At 41.9% G+C, this 15710-nt stretch overlaps 1 protein-coding gene across 9 annotated transcripts in view; it reads right to left on the bottom strand.

Annotated features, from left to right (window-relative positions):
- The window catches only part of KALRN (kalirin RhoGEF kinase), a 638197-nt gene that overhangs the window by 197753 nt on the left and 424734 nt on the right, over window positions 1-15710 (bottom strand). For 5 of the 9 annotated variants that reach the window (XM_025374824.1, XM_025374828.1, XM_025374825.1 and 2 more), the window contains one exon: window positions 3648-5096. The exons of the other annotated variants lie outside the window; for them this stretch is intronic. In XM_025374824.1, the coding sequence (XP_025230609.1) occupies window positions 5034-5096 (63 nt within the window). In that variant the 3' untranslated portion in view covers window positions 3648-5033. Of the gene's footprint in view, window positions 1-3647; window positions 5097-15710 lie in introns of those variants that run through there. 9 annotated transcript variants of the gene reach the window in all.

The following is a 15710-nucleotide window of genomic DNA, read 5'->3' as shown; positions in this document are numbered from 1 at the left end:
CAGCAGGTTTGCTTTCATAATGATAAGTTCTAGCTCGGGCTAATAATAAAATGAGTTAGCATTTTCTCCATAAAATAACTGGTAGGAGAAGAATAAAAATGTGTTTATGGCAGAAGAAACTGATGCAGGGCCTAGGACGTGCCACAGTTAATCACTTATATGAATAATCTACTTGCAGCAAGTGGGATTCCGAACAGGGCAAAAGGCCAAGAGCAGCTGTATGTCCTGGATTTTAATGATCCCAGAATAGATGTCCCAGGAGAAAGCTATTGCTAGTGTTATGAAAAATGTTAATGGAGAAAGAAAAACGGAATGGGAGTAGGACAGCTGGGATTCTCAGACTTGATAGCCCAAGGGAGGCCATATAACCTCTTTTTGTCTCAATTTTCTTATTTATACAATGTAATAATTCATTTGCTCTGCCTACCTAGTAGGTTAACTGGTCAAAAGAAAGTAGTGGTCAAAAGGGCTTATAAAAGTATTACGTTATGAAAATGTAAAGTATTGATAGACAAATAATGAAATACTGTTGGTACCTCCTTTGAGGACACATTCCTTGTTTAATTCCTCCATGCTTGGGGTCTTTGGCTGTGGCTTCTGAAACTTACCCCTGTTTAAAAAAATAGTCCAATTTTTAAACAATTCTGCTGTTTAAGGATAACTACTTTGATAATGTCCATTCATCCTAATGAATGGATGCCTCATTTCTCAGGTAATAGCTTCATTTTAACAGGAACCTCCTAGCTATAATAGCTTAATTTAGTGGTTCTCAAAATGTGGTCCCCAAAATGTGGTCCCTGGACCATAGCATCAGCATTACCTGGGAATTTGTTAGAAATGCAAAATTTTGTATCTGTCCAAATCTTACTGAACCACAAACTCTGGGGGTGCAGTCCTGCAGTCTGTGCTTTAACAAGCCTCCCAGGCAATTCTGATGTACACTCAAGTTTGAGAACTACTGCTTTAGTGCCTCACAAAAAGGGAATGCTAGGAATTGGGCATTGGTACATGCCATGAAAAGCTTTTTTTTTTTTTCTTTTTCTTTTTCTGTAAGGAGTAGGAAGCAGCTTGTGGGACTTTTCAAATTACACAATATGCTGGCTATTCAGAGCTAGACCCACAGCGACATGCTAAACCACGTCAAATGCACTGTCATACTTAAAGTGATATATTTGTCACCAATTCATTTGTATATTTGTATATGTATAGTATATATAGGTATGTATATATGTACATATGTGTATATATAATGATGACTCAGTACATCATTTTCTCAGGAAGGTCTTACATATGTATTTGTATTATATAAATTATATGTATATATGCCTTGCATATGTACATATGTATGCATATACATACATTTAAATGTCACTAAATAAAGAAATTGATGTACTGAGTATATCGTTTTCTAAGGAAGGTCTTTTTCCTGACTACCCTATTTAAAAATACATCTCTACTTTTGGCACTCTCTACCTTCCTTTCTTATTTTCCTTTGTAGCATTTTGCACCTTCTAATATGCTGTGTTATTTATTTTGTTTATTGTCCGTTTCTCCCAGCTAGAATGTAAGCTCCATGAGGGAGGCCTGTTTTGTTCACTGCTGTGTCCCTAGCTCCAAGAACTGTGCCTGGCACCTAGTAGGCACTCAGTATATATTTGTTGAATGAATGAGTGAGTGAGCAACTGCTGAATCTGGGAGATGAGAAAGTATTGGGATCAAAACACTGAAACACCTGTAAGCACCCTTATTAGTTAGTGTCGCTACCGCATGGGAGCCTTGCCTCTCTCTGTTTCTTCTCTGGGCTCTGAGATGACACTGAAAACAAGCTTTGGTAAGCACCACTCTCAGGGATTTACTTCACTACACTCTTTATCATTTCAAAATACTATCTGGTTTTTCCTAAAAATGGGGATAGTGTCCTGATGGATCAACATGATTATATGGCTGGCTGGGGCTTGGGGGCAGTCTATTATGGAACGGATGTGCAACAGAACAGAGTGTGACATATTTTGGGGGAAAATAGTCTAAGAATGAAAATCAGGAGTTCTGAGTTCTAGTCTTTATTCTGCCCCTAACTTGCTATACGGTCTTGGGCACATTGCTTGGGCAACTAGCATTTCTGGGTCTCAGTTTCATCAGTTGATCTCGATCATCTCCAAGGTCCCTTTCAGTTGTATTTAAATATCCACTCATATGTGTTACTTAATATCTGTCTCCTCTACTGGTAAGCTCTGTGAGAACAGGGACTGTTTACTCACCCACTTCATAATGCCCAGCACTTGGAGGCACTCGAAAAATATTTGCTAAGTAAACAAATCCCTATGGAAACCAAACAGTGATTTCTGCCTCATCAGCCTGTGCTCTACACAACCAAGGCACAGATACATGGATGTGTGCTACAAAGACCCTGGCCGTCAGGGTTCTCCAATCACACAAGGAAGAGCAGGACACTGGTCTGCACCCTGAGGGCATACAGAACTGCACAGTTCCTTGATGTGAACACCTGTGGGAAGTGTGCAAGGAAGACCCCAGGCTGGGCACCTGGGCCATCAGCCCAGTGGCCTGGAAAAGCATGGATTTGGGGATGAGAGATCTGAATTTGAATCACAGATCTGCTATGTTCTAGCTGTGAGTTTAAGTTATCTACTTCTCTTCATTTGGAAAACAAAGTACTACCTGCCTCTCAGGATGGCTGTGAAAATTAGAGGAGGACATCAAGTGTCTTCCTGGTACCCAGAAAAGCGCCCAGTGAATGGAAGCCTCCTTGACTGGTTCTGCCTCCCCTTCCCTTTATGAAGCCTTTAAGCCATGAGGTTCCTAACAATGCCTCTTTCCCAAAGAGTTGGCCCAAGTTTGCTACTAGCTCATGGGAGTGCCTTAGCTCAGTGGTACCCAACCTTTCTGGCACCAGGGACTGGTTTCATGGAAGGCAATTTTTCTATAAATGGGAGGGGTGAGAGGGTGGGTGGGGGATGGTTTGGGGATGAAACTGTTCTATCTCACATCATCAGGCATTAGTCTGCAGCCCAGGAGCTAGGGACCCCTGCCCTAGCTAGTCTTGGCTGGAGGGGCATAAAGATTGGGATAAAAAGTGTTTCTCAAAATATCTACCTTCAGAGATATATATTTTCCCCTTTTGATTCCAGTTTGCCTAATGAGATTTGTAAATTGCTATAGCTTGATATCAAAAGGTTTAATTTTGTAAATAAAATTGAACCATTGATTATCACTTGAACGTGCTGAGGACTACCACTGAAAAGCACGAGTTTGAACTTTGCCTGTCTCTCTTTTTGGCTGCTTTTCTCTCCCTCACTCCCTCCCTTGTGGAGTCAATTATACTCCTGTTCCTGTCCTGCCCCCTCCTCTGCCTTTCCGCCACCACACTCATCTTCTACCTATGATTATCTTTATTCTGAAAAACAAATTCTGTTGCTAGGCAACCAGAAGACAAAATTGCTGTGGTTGATATGATTCTCATTAGTGCTGCAATTGCAGTGGTGCCGCCATCATGCCGGACACACGCTCATTGCATCTGTCTCCAGCTTCACAGATCTTTCTGGAAAGTGGGATGGGGAGGATTCTTGGCAGAGAATTAAGGGCCTCAGCACTCAACAGAAAGTATTTATAAATCACTGTATATCAACAGCCTGCTTTAGAATCATTTTATTAGAACACATTCAAGAAAGTGACATACGGAAAAAAGACAGCAGCAATTCTCAGTCATGCAAATGCCCGTGTTAAAGTTCTCCATTGGATTTAAATTCAAGTACAAAGACAGTCCTTTCCTGAGCCAGGTGCAATTCCAGAGAATGACACTTTGCATTGAGAGCACGATTCCTTCGAAAAGTTCAGAACACTGAACAAGTCACATCCTCACAATAAGATTGTGAGATACATAAAAGTGTAAACTTTTTTAAGGATTCCTTTACCCTGCCCTCCCCCATAACCCAGCCAGGGAAGTAAGCCCAACTTCAGGACCTCTCAGAAATCAGGTTTAATCTATTGAAAATAAAGCAGTGGGCCTTTAAAAAAAGTTAGAAAATGAGTGTATATATGAAATGGAATCATCATCTCTGCCTCTTGCCTTGGTGTGGGGTTTCCACGAAACTCTGTGTTTGGGGTTAGGGCTCTCTCTTGAGTGTGTTGGAAACTGGAGGACTTTTAAAACTTTTTTTATTATGAAAAATTGCAAACATATACAGAAGTGGAGAGAATGGTATAATGAATGTCCATGTACCATCATCTAGTTTCAACAATTACCAACATGTGGCCAGTTTTTCATTTATATCTTCTCACACTTCCCACCCACCCTCAACAGGATAACCTGAAGCAAATAGGGGCTGGTAGGGTGGTCTTTGAACCAGAGACCTCGGGAGGGAGGGAGGTTATGGAGGAGCTAGAAAAACATGAAAAAATCTGGGTAGGCTGAAGCAGATAGAAAAATTGTTGAGGAAGTGGTTGTTGCCAGTGTTTGGGAAAGGCTAAAGTTAACCCTCATCTTCTCTACCATACATCATCCCTTCTTCTTCCCTCTTTCTCATGATGTGGGGATGCAAGCTAGATTAGAATGATGGGTTTTTCCAGATTGGGGGCCACTGATAATAGAAATGTTCATCCTGGTGTAAACTTCAGAGACAAATGTGTCCCTCTAATTAACCTCTTCACTCATGTTGCAGACCTCTAGGGCAGCAGGGGCCTGGGCGTACCTGCTGTTCTGAGTGGGATCTGGGGGAAGTACATTGGGCCATGGGGCCTCTCACAGGTCCCTACTGCCCCACCATTTTAGACTTTGGAGAGAAGCTCAGCAACCTCGAATTGCACCCAGTAGAGAAGAAGGGAGCCCCGAGGGTGAACCCATGGCCCAGGCGGGGAGATTTTGCTTGGAACATGTTGCCCTCTGAGCAAAGGCTGCACCCCACACCAGCCCTGCCAGAGAAGTCTCAAGAGAGGTGGGTGATTGGAGTCCTGGTGGGAGGTCCCAACGGTGCCACGGCTAACCCGGTGAGCTGCAGGGACAAGTCCCAGGATGCGCGCTAAACGTAAGTGGAGAAAGGATCTCCAGGTCCCAGGTGCCACCGAGGAACAAGGTTGCCATCCTGTTAAGAAAAGGGCCGGGCTCTGTGATTTGCATATAACTTTGCAAAAATCTGCATGAGATCCCGTAGCCCTTATAGAAAACAGAGTTAAATCATCAGTGCAACCTATTGTATTTCTAGTAACCCGATGCAGAGTGCAACCTGACAAACACACAATCATTTTGTAGAAGAGGATATGGAGGAAACAGAGTGTGTGTAAGACTTTCCTTGGTCTGAAGGTTCAGAAGGAGCCCACCAAGTCCACAATCCAGAGGAGGATCACTGATGAACCACTTTTACTAACTTTGTTGGAACTCAAATCCATATGCTTTCATCCCATTAGACACCTGTAAACCAGTCCTGCAGTGGCTTCCCAGCGTTCCAGACCCATAAGCAGGAGTTGAGTCAGGAATAATAGAAATGGGGATGCATTAAATGTGAGGTTCTAGTGACAGTGATCATTAAAGTTTATTTCAGATCCTTTATTCATTTTGTTGTTTAAGCTGTCTTAGGGCCCCTGTGCCCTACCAGCAAGTCTTGCTATATAACATTTAATTGGGAGAAAGAAACTGAGAAAAGTTTACCCATTTATATAGTACATCTTTGATAGTAATGGACTTAAAATTCATGATTTAAGTGTTTCCAGGGACCATGACAGGTGGCAATCTGTAATTTTTCCAAGGCATGCAGTTGGTTTGGGCAGACTGCAAGGCTGCCTGAGGGAGTGAATTCCCGAGTGAGAGAGTGAACGAGTAGGGAGCCAAGCTGGAGACCCAGCTTCCATATGCAGCATGGCTTATACCATCTCTACTGGGCCATCTGAAGCAAGGAAATCACTGTTTCCTTAAGAAAAATGACCTCTCAAAGAAGGTCAACTTGTAGCGCTCTTAGAAGAGTGATCTATTCTAAAGAGCAATGGCTCTTGGCCAAGAGAAAAGTTCAGGATCAATTCCAGAGTATAATCTCACAGTCTCACATTGACTGTGGCTCAGCTCCATGATGTAAAAGGTTCTATCACACTTGCCGCATGGAAATGAGAAAAACAGTCTGAAACTCTCTTAGTAAGAATCCAGCTGGGCAAAAACTGTTCATTTAGTGAGATAAAATACTTCAGCATCAAGCTGAAGTGGTAGTTACCCTGAACTTCCAAGAATATAGGGTATACTTAGGATTCAGAGAGGAGATGAGATTCTGAAGAAAGCCAGGAGCTATATACATGCATTTGTGAATAACTCATGGCAAAGGGACTGGTGCACCCACTGATCCCAACTTTACCAGGGCAAAAGTGGCTCAAGAATTTTAAATCACAGCCAGCCGTGGTGGCTCACGCCTATAATCCCAGCACTTTGGGAGGCCGAGGTGGGTGGATCACGAGATCAGGTGTTCAAGACCAACCTGGCCAACACAGTGAAACCCCATCTCTACTAAAAATACAAAAAATTAGCCGGGCGTGGTGGTGGGCACCTGTAATCCCAGCTACTCGGGAGGCTGAAGCAGGAGAATCACTTGAACCTGGGAGGCTGAGGTTGCAGTGAGCTGAGATTGCACCACTGCATTCCAGCCTGGGCGACACAGTGAGACTCCATCTCATGTACCCTAGAACTTAAAGTATAATTTAAAAAAAGAAAGAAAAAAAAAGAATTTTAAATCACATTTTTTTCTGTGTGCAATGTCATTAGCATGGAAGGTGGCATCAGCTGTCCTGATTAGCTAGACCCCCCCACCCCCACACCATAATTCACTGTCATTACCAGGTTTTTTTAATAGATGGGCTATGAGGCCTACAGAATTTATTTCAGTGGCAGGATTTAATAGTCTTATAAATGCTAAGTTTGGCATTCTGCTTTTTATATGGTTGTTAAAATTCTGAAGAGGATAGCAGTTTAAAAATATTTTATTGTTCTTATTATTAATAGCTAACATTTATTGAGTGCTTACCACATGTCTGACAAGGTGCTGAGTGTTTCACATGCATCATTTCACATGATCTGCACCACAACCTCATTGAGTGGGTAAATACCATTGCCCTCATTTTGCAGACTGAGGCCTGGAGAAGTCCTGCCCAGGATCATACAGCTGGCAAGTGGAGGGGGTGAGATCTGAACCAAGGTTTGTGTGTGAGATCTGAACCAAGGTTTGTGTGACTTCAAAGCTGTTCTTAACCACTGTACGTGTTGCCTCTTCTAATGGAGAATCCATCTTCTAAATAATATTTGTATATTTGTATGTTTGTGAATTCTAAAAATCTTGGAAAGCATTCCTCACATAAGAATCTATCTTGTCCCTGAGGACCTAACCTGAAGTGGTTTGGGTAACTTCATTATATCTATCTATCTATATAAATATATATTAAGCTATGATGATCTCTGTATATCCACAAATCTTTCTCATGATGGTTTGATGTCTGAGAAATAGGAAATAGGTGATAAACCCATATAGGTGATACTGAACACTTGCTCCCTTAAGCCCTGAGAAAATACATACACAGTTATCCAGGAAGCCATTATTTTATATCGCCCACTTGGTACCTTAAAAGAGTGGTTAACCTAAACATCAATGCATAGCTCTTAACTTTAAAAATGATAGTCATTCATGACATTATTGAGATGATTTTTCAAAAATCTGGCCTAGGGCAAGGACTAGTGGAAAAAGTTTAAGTGGAAGTGTGAAAAAGAGACCATTAAAATTTTTTTTGAAATGCTAATAATTTATCTTGTTTGAGAAAACAGCTCGCAGCTTAGAATTCATATACCTCTCACATCCAATAACTCTATACTTTGGCTTTCTGATTCCATAGGCCAGTGTACAGTCTGAGATCAACTTTTTGAAATATTTGCCTAGTAATTCTAAGGGTCACTTGTCTTGGAATGCTTAGCATAGAGGTCTTTTCTTTATGCCAACCACTCCAACATCGGAAAAGCTGAGTTTTGCAGGATATCAAGTACATTTTCACATTTTCCAGCGCACATTGTCCAGAAGCACTTGTCTTTGGCATTTTCCATGAGGGGCAAGAATCAGTGAGACCCACTTTACAGGACAGTGGCTTTTATTAACCAAACCTTCTCAGCATTCTTTATATGAGGTGAGGGTATGCTAAAACTTCCCTTATCTCCCCTTATTCATGTACAGACTCCTTCGTGTAAATGCTGTTTATTTAATATACTGTAGGCCCCATTCTAATGTTAGACTCTTGGAATAAGAGCTGAGCTATAATGAGATGTTTTGCATTCATTGGACATCCAGTGATAGAAAAATAGCCACAAAAGGAGAACATGTTTATTATATTATACCTCTTCTTGTTCCACCAAGAATTTGAGGCAGCTATTTTGCAACAGATTTTCAAATTCATCTTCAGTCGACTGTATGTTTCCAATGTTTTTTGTCTGATGGATTAGAAAACCATGGAGGCAGGGATGTGCTTGAATTGCTATTTGTATGGCTAAGACATAATAAACAGCCTCCTCTAAATTCCTGACTCATGCCATGCTCTGCTTGGCACAGAAGACAGTGAGTGATTAACAGACAATACATGGAACACAGAATTTTCTTGGTTTTTAAATTCAAGTGTGTTTTATGCAGCTGATGAGGAGAGGGAACTGATAGAATTTATATTATTTGGGCCAAAATGTTGCTTTGTGTGTTTCCGCCTGAATCATCCAATTGTTTTATTTAGTGGACTTGGCCAGTGGAAGGCGGTGTGCATAATGGATATCAGAAACACCTGGGTTCAAATCTCATCTCTGCCACTTTCTGGTTGTGTGACCCTGGGTAAATTATTCAACCTCTTGGAGTGACGTTTTCCTCATCTGCAAAATGAGGATAATGATACTTACCTTGAAGAACTGTTGTGGGACTGACAGGAGAGAGTACATGTAAAATGTCAGGCTCACATTAGGAGTTCAGTAAGAAAGGCAGTGGTTACTGTCATTTGCTTAACCTCTGGATGGCTTGCTTGCAGGCAGCCTTTGTGTTTTTCTCTGCCTGCCCAATTATAGCAGTGACTTCTTAGGGAAAGGCCTGTATCTCTTCCATTAGATGGGGTGGGGGATTCTGTCCTTGGCAGGGACTTTTAGGGAAAGGCTTGTATCTCTTCCATTAAATGGGGTGAGGGATTCTGTCCTTGGCAGGGACTTTATGTGTTCTGTGTTCCTCCATTTCCTACAGAGAAACTCTGCGAATACTATATTAACTGGTTTCAAAAAGGCTTTCTCCACCTCAGGTTTCAAACCAGAACCCAGACTGGAAATATCACTTGATGTAGCCATCAGAATTAAAAACTGAGATACACAGTAACAAAAATATTAAATACTGCATAGAGAGAAGACATCAATTAATACCATGAAACACACTTTCAGTTTAGCTCTTTTCAGGGACTGATTTTTGGACCTTCTTATTTGTTTTATCATGCATCCTACTCTGCCTGAAGGGCCTCCTTTTGAATCTACATGTCTGTGTTTGCGGCTCATGTTGACCCCAGGGCTCTTTTTCCCAAATTCTATAAGGAGGTTACTGATAAAGACAGGCTGGCTGAGCAGTCAGCGATGAGCAGGAAGGCCTCAGAGGTGGTGCGGAGGTATGCCCACCTGTTATGCTGCCCCCTGAGTGACAGGCTGGCCACGTCCACTGCCACACCACCACCCCACCACCCCAGTGCAAAGACATCAGCCGCAGCCAGCGACATTCAATCTCTGTTTTTCCTCTTTCCATTTTTCCCTCTGCTCAGGGAACCCTCTGAGAGAACTCTGAACCTAGGTAGTGTGGGAGAGACATCCTGGAAAATACTTGTTTCATGTCATTTTTTGTTTGTTTCCAATTTAGAAAGATTAGAGACAGTTTCTTTACCAGAAAACCTTCCCTCTGTACTTAGACTGTGGGAGAGGAGGGAAGAGAGGCTAACCGGCTTGGGGGAGCTGTCTTGACCCGCATCCCGTTTGAAAGCTTGCTGCTCACACAGTGGCAAACGCTTTCCCTAGTTGGCGCTCTCTGTGCCCTCCTGACCTGGATCTCCGTGTCCCCATGCTGAGTCACTCTGGAAACCCCTCCCTCTGGAATCACAGAAAGTGAACACCAAACTGGAAACACGTCTGCTTCTCTCTCCCACTGCATATCTCTTCATGAAAACGCCTCATGAATTTGAAGCCATGTTTCAAGCTTTTCCTCACCTTTTCCACAGGTCTCTAAACTGCTGAGTTTTGGGGAAAACCTTCAAGAACTTCTTATCCCCTTCCTGCTCCCAACCCCCTACCCCCTGGATTTTCCTTCTCTTTCTTTTCACAGTCCAAGGCGCCTGACCTTTGCAACCAAACAAAGTTGCCAGTTCTTCAGCTCACAACCTCTGCCAGTCCTGCAAGTCAGCCTGAATTCACTCTCTGATGGCCTTCTTGAATCCCAAGGTCCTGAGAAGTGGATTACCCTGTTCTCTGCTAGGAACCTGCTTGTCCCTCACCCTTGGTTCATGCAGAGGGTGGACCCCAGCAACTATCTGATAATCTTGTTCCTCTCTGGTCTTTAAAAAATAATATCTATTAGGTTTTTGTTAAATTTATTATGTCTTATTATAAGACATAATACAAAAACTAAAAAAACCACCACCCAGAAATATCCATTATTTACATTTTGGAGAAATGTAATTTACATTTTGGAGAAAATATATATTACATATATTTTCTTCATATATACATATATGCATATATACATGCACATATGTATGTACATATGCAGATAAGCACACATACAAGCACATATGTACACATACATATTCCCCCTTCATTTTTTTAAAAACTTTTTAAATTTTTTATTTTTTATTTTCCAAGACAGAGACTTGCTCTGTTCCCCAGGCTGGAGTGCAGTGGTGTGATCTCAGCTCACTGCAACTTCTGCCTCTGTGGTTCAAGCAATTCTCCTGTCTCAGCCTCCCGAGTAGTTGGGATTACAGGGGTGTGCCACCACGCCTGGCTAATTTTTGTATTTTCAGTAGAGGCAGGGTTTCACCACGTTAGTCAGGCTGGTCTCAAACTCCTGACCTCATGATCCATCTGTCTTAGCCTCCCAAAGTGTTGGGATTATAGGCATGAGCCACCGCGCCCGGCCACTTCCTTCATGTTTAAAAGCAAAATTAGTCTTTCAAATAGAGAGAGAATAGGAAGTGGAGGCAAAAATAATTCCAGGCTACAGCTCAGGTAAGCCCTGTATTGCGCCAGCGACAGTCATGAGCTTGTGGAGGACCCAACTTAACTAGTTTATGTCACCGGCCTGATGGCCAGGGAAAATATCCAAGTCCTTGCCCCTCAAACCACATAGATGAATACTTCTTACAGAGTATATGGGAAGCACACTGAGGAACACACACACAAATTCATAAATATACACAAACCAGAGATATATACATAAAACATATCATTCAAATGATTTTTTTGTGCAGTTTCTGTGAAAAGCTACTTCTACCTCAGTGTGCTGCAGGTAACACACAGTAGCAATCATAAGCTTGTCTTCATGGATCTTGTGATTCAGTGGTTGAGATTAAAAACTAACCCATGAGAAACAATAGCAAACCAGAAGGAGATACTGTCTCACAAACTGCTGGGGGATGGGATTCCAGTAATCAATCTAATGATGAAGATGTGTTCCAGCAATACTTTCCTGAGGTCAGAAATGTACCCTTCAGGACAGATAAATAATTTTGGAGACACAGCGATGCAGTATAGTTTGGTAGATGAAGGAAATTGTGAGATCATTATCTGTTACTGAAGCTGATCACACACGTACTAGAAAACACATATTTGGAGGAGAGGTTTGCAGACTGCTGGGCCCCAGGGGAGGAGCAGGAGCAGAGAGAAGGGGCCTGCTCACTGGAAGCTCTAGGTCCTAGAAAGAGCTATGTGGTTTGGGAGCCATGCTCTTCCTCTAGAAGCTCCCAGGGACAGACCTTGACTATTATACAGAATATGCAGTAGGCTGAGGAATGTGCTGTCGTGACAGCCCTCCAATGAAAGTCACTTGAGCAAGCGGATAGAGAGTGAAGGAGGGCCATGATGTCTACAGACAAAGCTGTGGACAGAATCTGAGAAAGCAGTAGATCAAGGATGTGGTATATGATGAGTTTAGTTTCAGTTCTGTTGAGTAGAATGCAACAGGTCATCCAAATGCAGTTATGTCACAGACAGTTGGAAATATAGTGCTGGATCCCAGGGTGAAAGGCAAGTGCTAGGAACAGAGAGTGTTCAAATCATTGCTAAGAGTACAGCTTTGGCCAGGCTTGGTGGCTCACGCCTGTGATCCCAGTACTTTGGGAGGCCAAGGCAGATGGATCATGAGGTCAGGAGATCGAGACCATCCTGGCTAACACAGTGAAATGCCGTCTCTACTAAAACTACAAAAAAAAAAAAAAATCAGCCAGGCGTGGTGGTGGGCACCTGTAGTCCCAGCTACTCGGGAGGCTGAGGCAGGAGAATGGTGTGAACCCAGGAGGCAGAGCTTGCAGTGAGCCGAGATTGTGCCACTGCACTCCAGCCTGGGCGACAGAGTAAGACTCTGTCTCAAAAAAAAAAAAAAAAAAAAAAAAAAAAAAGGAGTACAGCTTTAGGCTAAGCAACATGGCAAATACAAAATAAACTCAGGGCAACATATGCCCTGAATGTTAAAGAATAATGTTTGACTAGGGGAAGGGGAGAGGAGAAGGGCAATATTAGCATAGGTGGCTCTGTGGGGATGGGGGGAAGGGCATGGATTAATGTGGAGAGCAGTGGGCATTTCCAGACATGAAAACTGGCCTGTTTTGTTTCCCTGCTGCACCTCCACCCTAGAGCAGCACTTAGCACCCAGTACTAAGTACTCAGAAAAAAATGTGGCGAATGAATGGGTAACTGAATATGAACTTGGCACTAGAAGTACAGTCACTTCAGAGACATACTCTTGGAATTTTGATCATAGACATCAGAAGCGAAGCAACAAAAACTATTGTTGAAGACGGGGGTAGTTCTAAAGAAAGAAGATTCAGGAGTAGAAGTTCAAGCGCAGTTCTCACTGGGAGCATGAGGTAACAAATAAGCCTTAGATGCCAGGGGAAAAGGAGGTGTTTGACAATATAAGAAGGGGAAAAAAGGTGTTGGATTGATACACTGAAGGCCGCTACAAAGGAGGAGATCCAGAGCTTGTGGATGGACTAACAATAGACTGTTTTGGAGGCTGGAGAATGAAAGAATAAAAGGACAATGATGCATCAAGGTGAAGAAAAACGTAATTTGATAACCATCATGCTGAACGCCCCCCCACCCCCCGGTGTTTTTTGTGTGCTACTCAATAAAGTCTAAATTCCTCTGAATGGTGTTCAGCATCTGCCATAATGGACCCAGCCAATCATTCCAGTTTTATTTCCCAACCCTTAATTCACAAACCCTGAACTTGAACCAGGCATACTGACTCTCCATGCCCCAAACTTACCCTACATTCTCCTTTCTTTCTCCCTTACCCCTTGCTCTTGCTGTTTGATCCATTTGGAATGATCTTCTTCCTTGCTCCCAACACTAACCTTGCCTGGATAAATTCTACCCATTCAGTGAAGTCTAATGTGGAACACTGTCTGATCTTCCCAAACTGGAAGCTTTTTCTTAATTACATTTGGTCCCAGTTTCTAGATCTCTCTCTTGCCCACAATGCCAAACATATCACACTGTGCTTGTTTGTTCTGGTGTAGTGCAAAATATAAGTGAGGACCTCAGAACACACCCAGCCATGTAGCACTCCTGATAGCTTCACTAAATAGAACCACACTATTGGAGTTAGTTCCTCCATCAACTTTTGCTTTCATAGCTTTTCTGTATCCTCCCTTGCTGTCAACAGCTTAGCCTTTGTGGCAATACATGTGCCTATAGAGAAGAAACTTTCTCGTCTTCTAATATCCTTTGGGTTGAGTAACTAGATGGCAAAGATCATAAGGATTACATATAAAATTAAGATTTGCAAGGCCTGCCTGTGAGCAACAGATGTTCAGTTTTGCTAGTTTCTTCCTAGATTTTGGCTGTTTGTCAGACATCTAAGATCCAAAACCAACAAATTTAATATCTTTTTTCTAGCATATTTCATTGCTGCATCTCTATTACTTGCGTATAATGTATAGAGTGAAATGTAACAAACATTCATTTTTAAAAGTCAGCTTCTTATTCCTTCATTAAAACAGGGGCATACTTAAGGATTAACATAAACTTGCATTATATATTCAGTTTCCACATTGGTACACTACTCTGTGGAGAAACAAATGGTGAACTGTACCCTAAAATACTAAATATGGTTGGGAGCAGTGGCTCATGCCTGTAATCCCAGCACTTTGGGAGGCCGAAGTGGGCGGATCACTTGAGGTCAGAGTTTGAGACCAGCCTGGCCAACATTGTGAAACCCTGTCTCTACTAAAAATACAAAAATTAGTCGGGTGTGGTGGTGTGCACCTGTAATCCCAGCAGCTCTGGGGGCTGAGGCAGGAGAATTGCTTGAACCTGGGAGGTGGAAGTTGCAGTGAGCCAAGACTGTGCCACTGCACTTCCAACTTGGGTGACAGCAAGACTCTGTCTCAAAAAAATAAAAATAAAATAAAATACAAAATATAAGAAAAGTCTCATATGTCACATCACATGAGCCTCTAAATTATCAATGTATAGCCTTCAGAATATAAAATTATATGTTTTTATCAAGACACAATAAAGAGAATGAAAAGATTTGCCACAGGGTGAAACATATTACATATATGACCAACAAAGGACTAATATCCAGAATATATGAACTTCTAAAAATGCATAAGAAAAGCCAAACAACCCACTGTACACACAGGCAAAAGCTTGAACCAGGAACATTACGAAAGAGAAAATCCAAGGCCCCAATACAAATATGAAAAGATGTTCAACTTGATCAGTTAGCAGGGAAACACGAATTAAAGCCGTAAGTACATATCAACACACATCCACCAGATCTGTAAAAATTCTGAAGTCTAACAATACATAGTAGTGGTGAGGATACAGAACAATGGAAAAGTTCATACACATTGGCAGGAGTGTAAATTTGGTATCGGCACTTTGAAAAATAGTTGACATCTTCAAGTAAAGCTGAAAATATACACACATATCCTATAACCTAATAATTCTACTTTTAGTTTTACGCCCTAGAGAAATTCAAGTACACATGCACAGGGGTATGTATGCCAGAATATCCATAGCAGCACTGTTCACAATTGCCCCAAACGTTGCATGTACAGAATGGATAAATTGTGGTATACTCATAAAATGGAATACTATATAATGATGGAAATGAATGAACTATACACATCAGCATGGATGAATCCCATAAAAATAAGTGTTGAGCAACAGAAGCGAGACACAAAAGAATATACATAGAATGATTCTAGTCATATAAAAACAGCCACAATGAGATGAAATTGTTTAGGGATACCTGCATAGAAGCTAACATCATAAAAAAAAAAGGAAAGACTATTATGCATACAAGGAGAGGGGTGACCTCCAGGGTTGTGACCAGGGAAGGGCACAAAGGGGGATTCCAAAAAGCTGCCAATGTTCTGTTTCATGACCTGCATGGTTTTGACGTCTATGTTCACTTTATAATTATCCATTAAATTGTTCAGTTCTGTTTGTG

Source organism: Theropithecus gelada, chromosome 2 (genome assembly GCF_003255815.1).
Source record: "Theropithecus gelada isolate Dixy chromosome 2, Tgel_1.0, whole genome shotgun sequence".
Lineage (NCBI taxonomy): Eukaryota > Metazoa > Chordata > Mammalia > Primates > Cercopithecidae > Theropithecus > Theropithecus gelada.
Note: the sequence above shows the minus strand (reverse complement) of the source record. Positions and strands in the feature narration are given on the sequence as shown.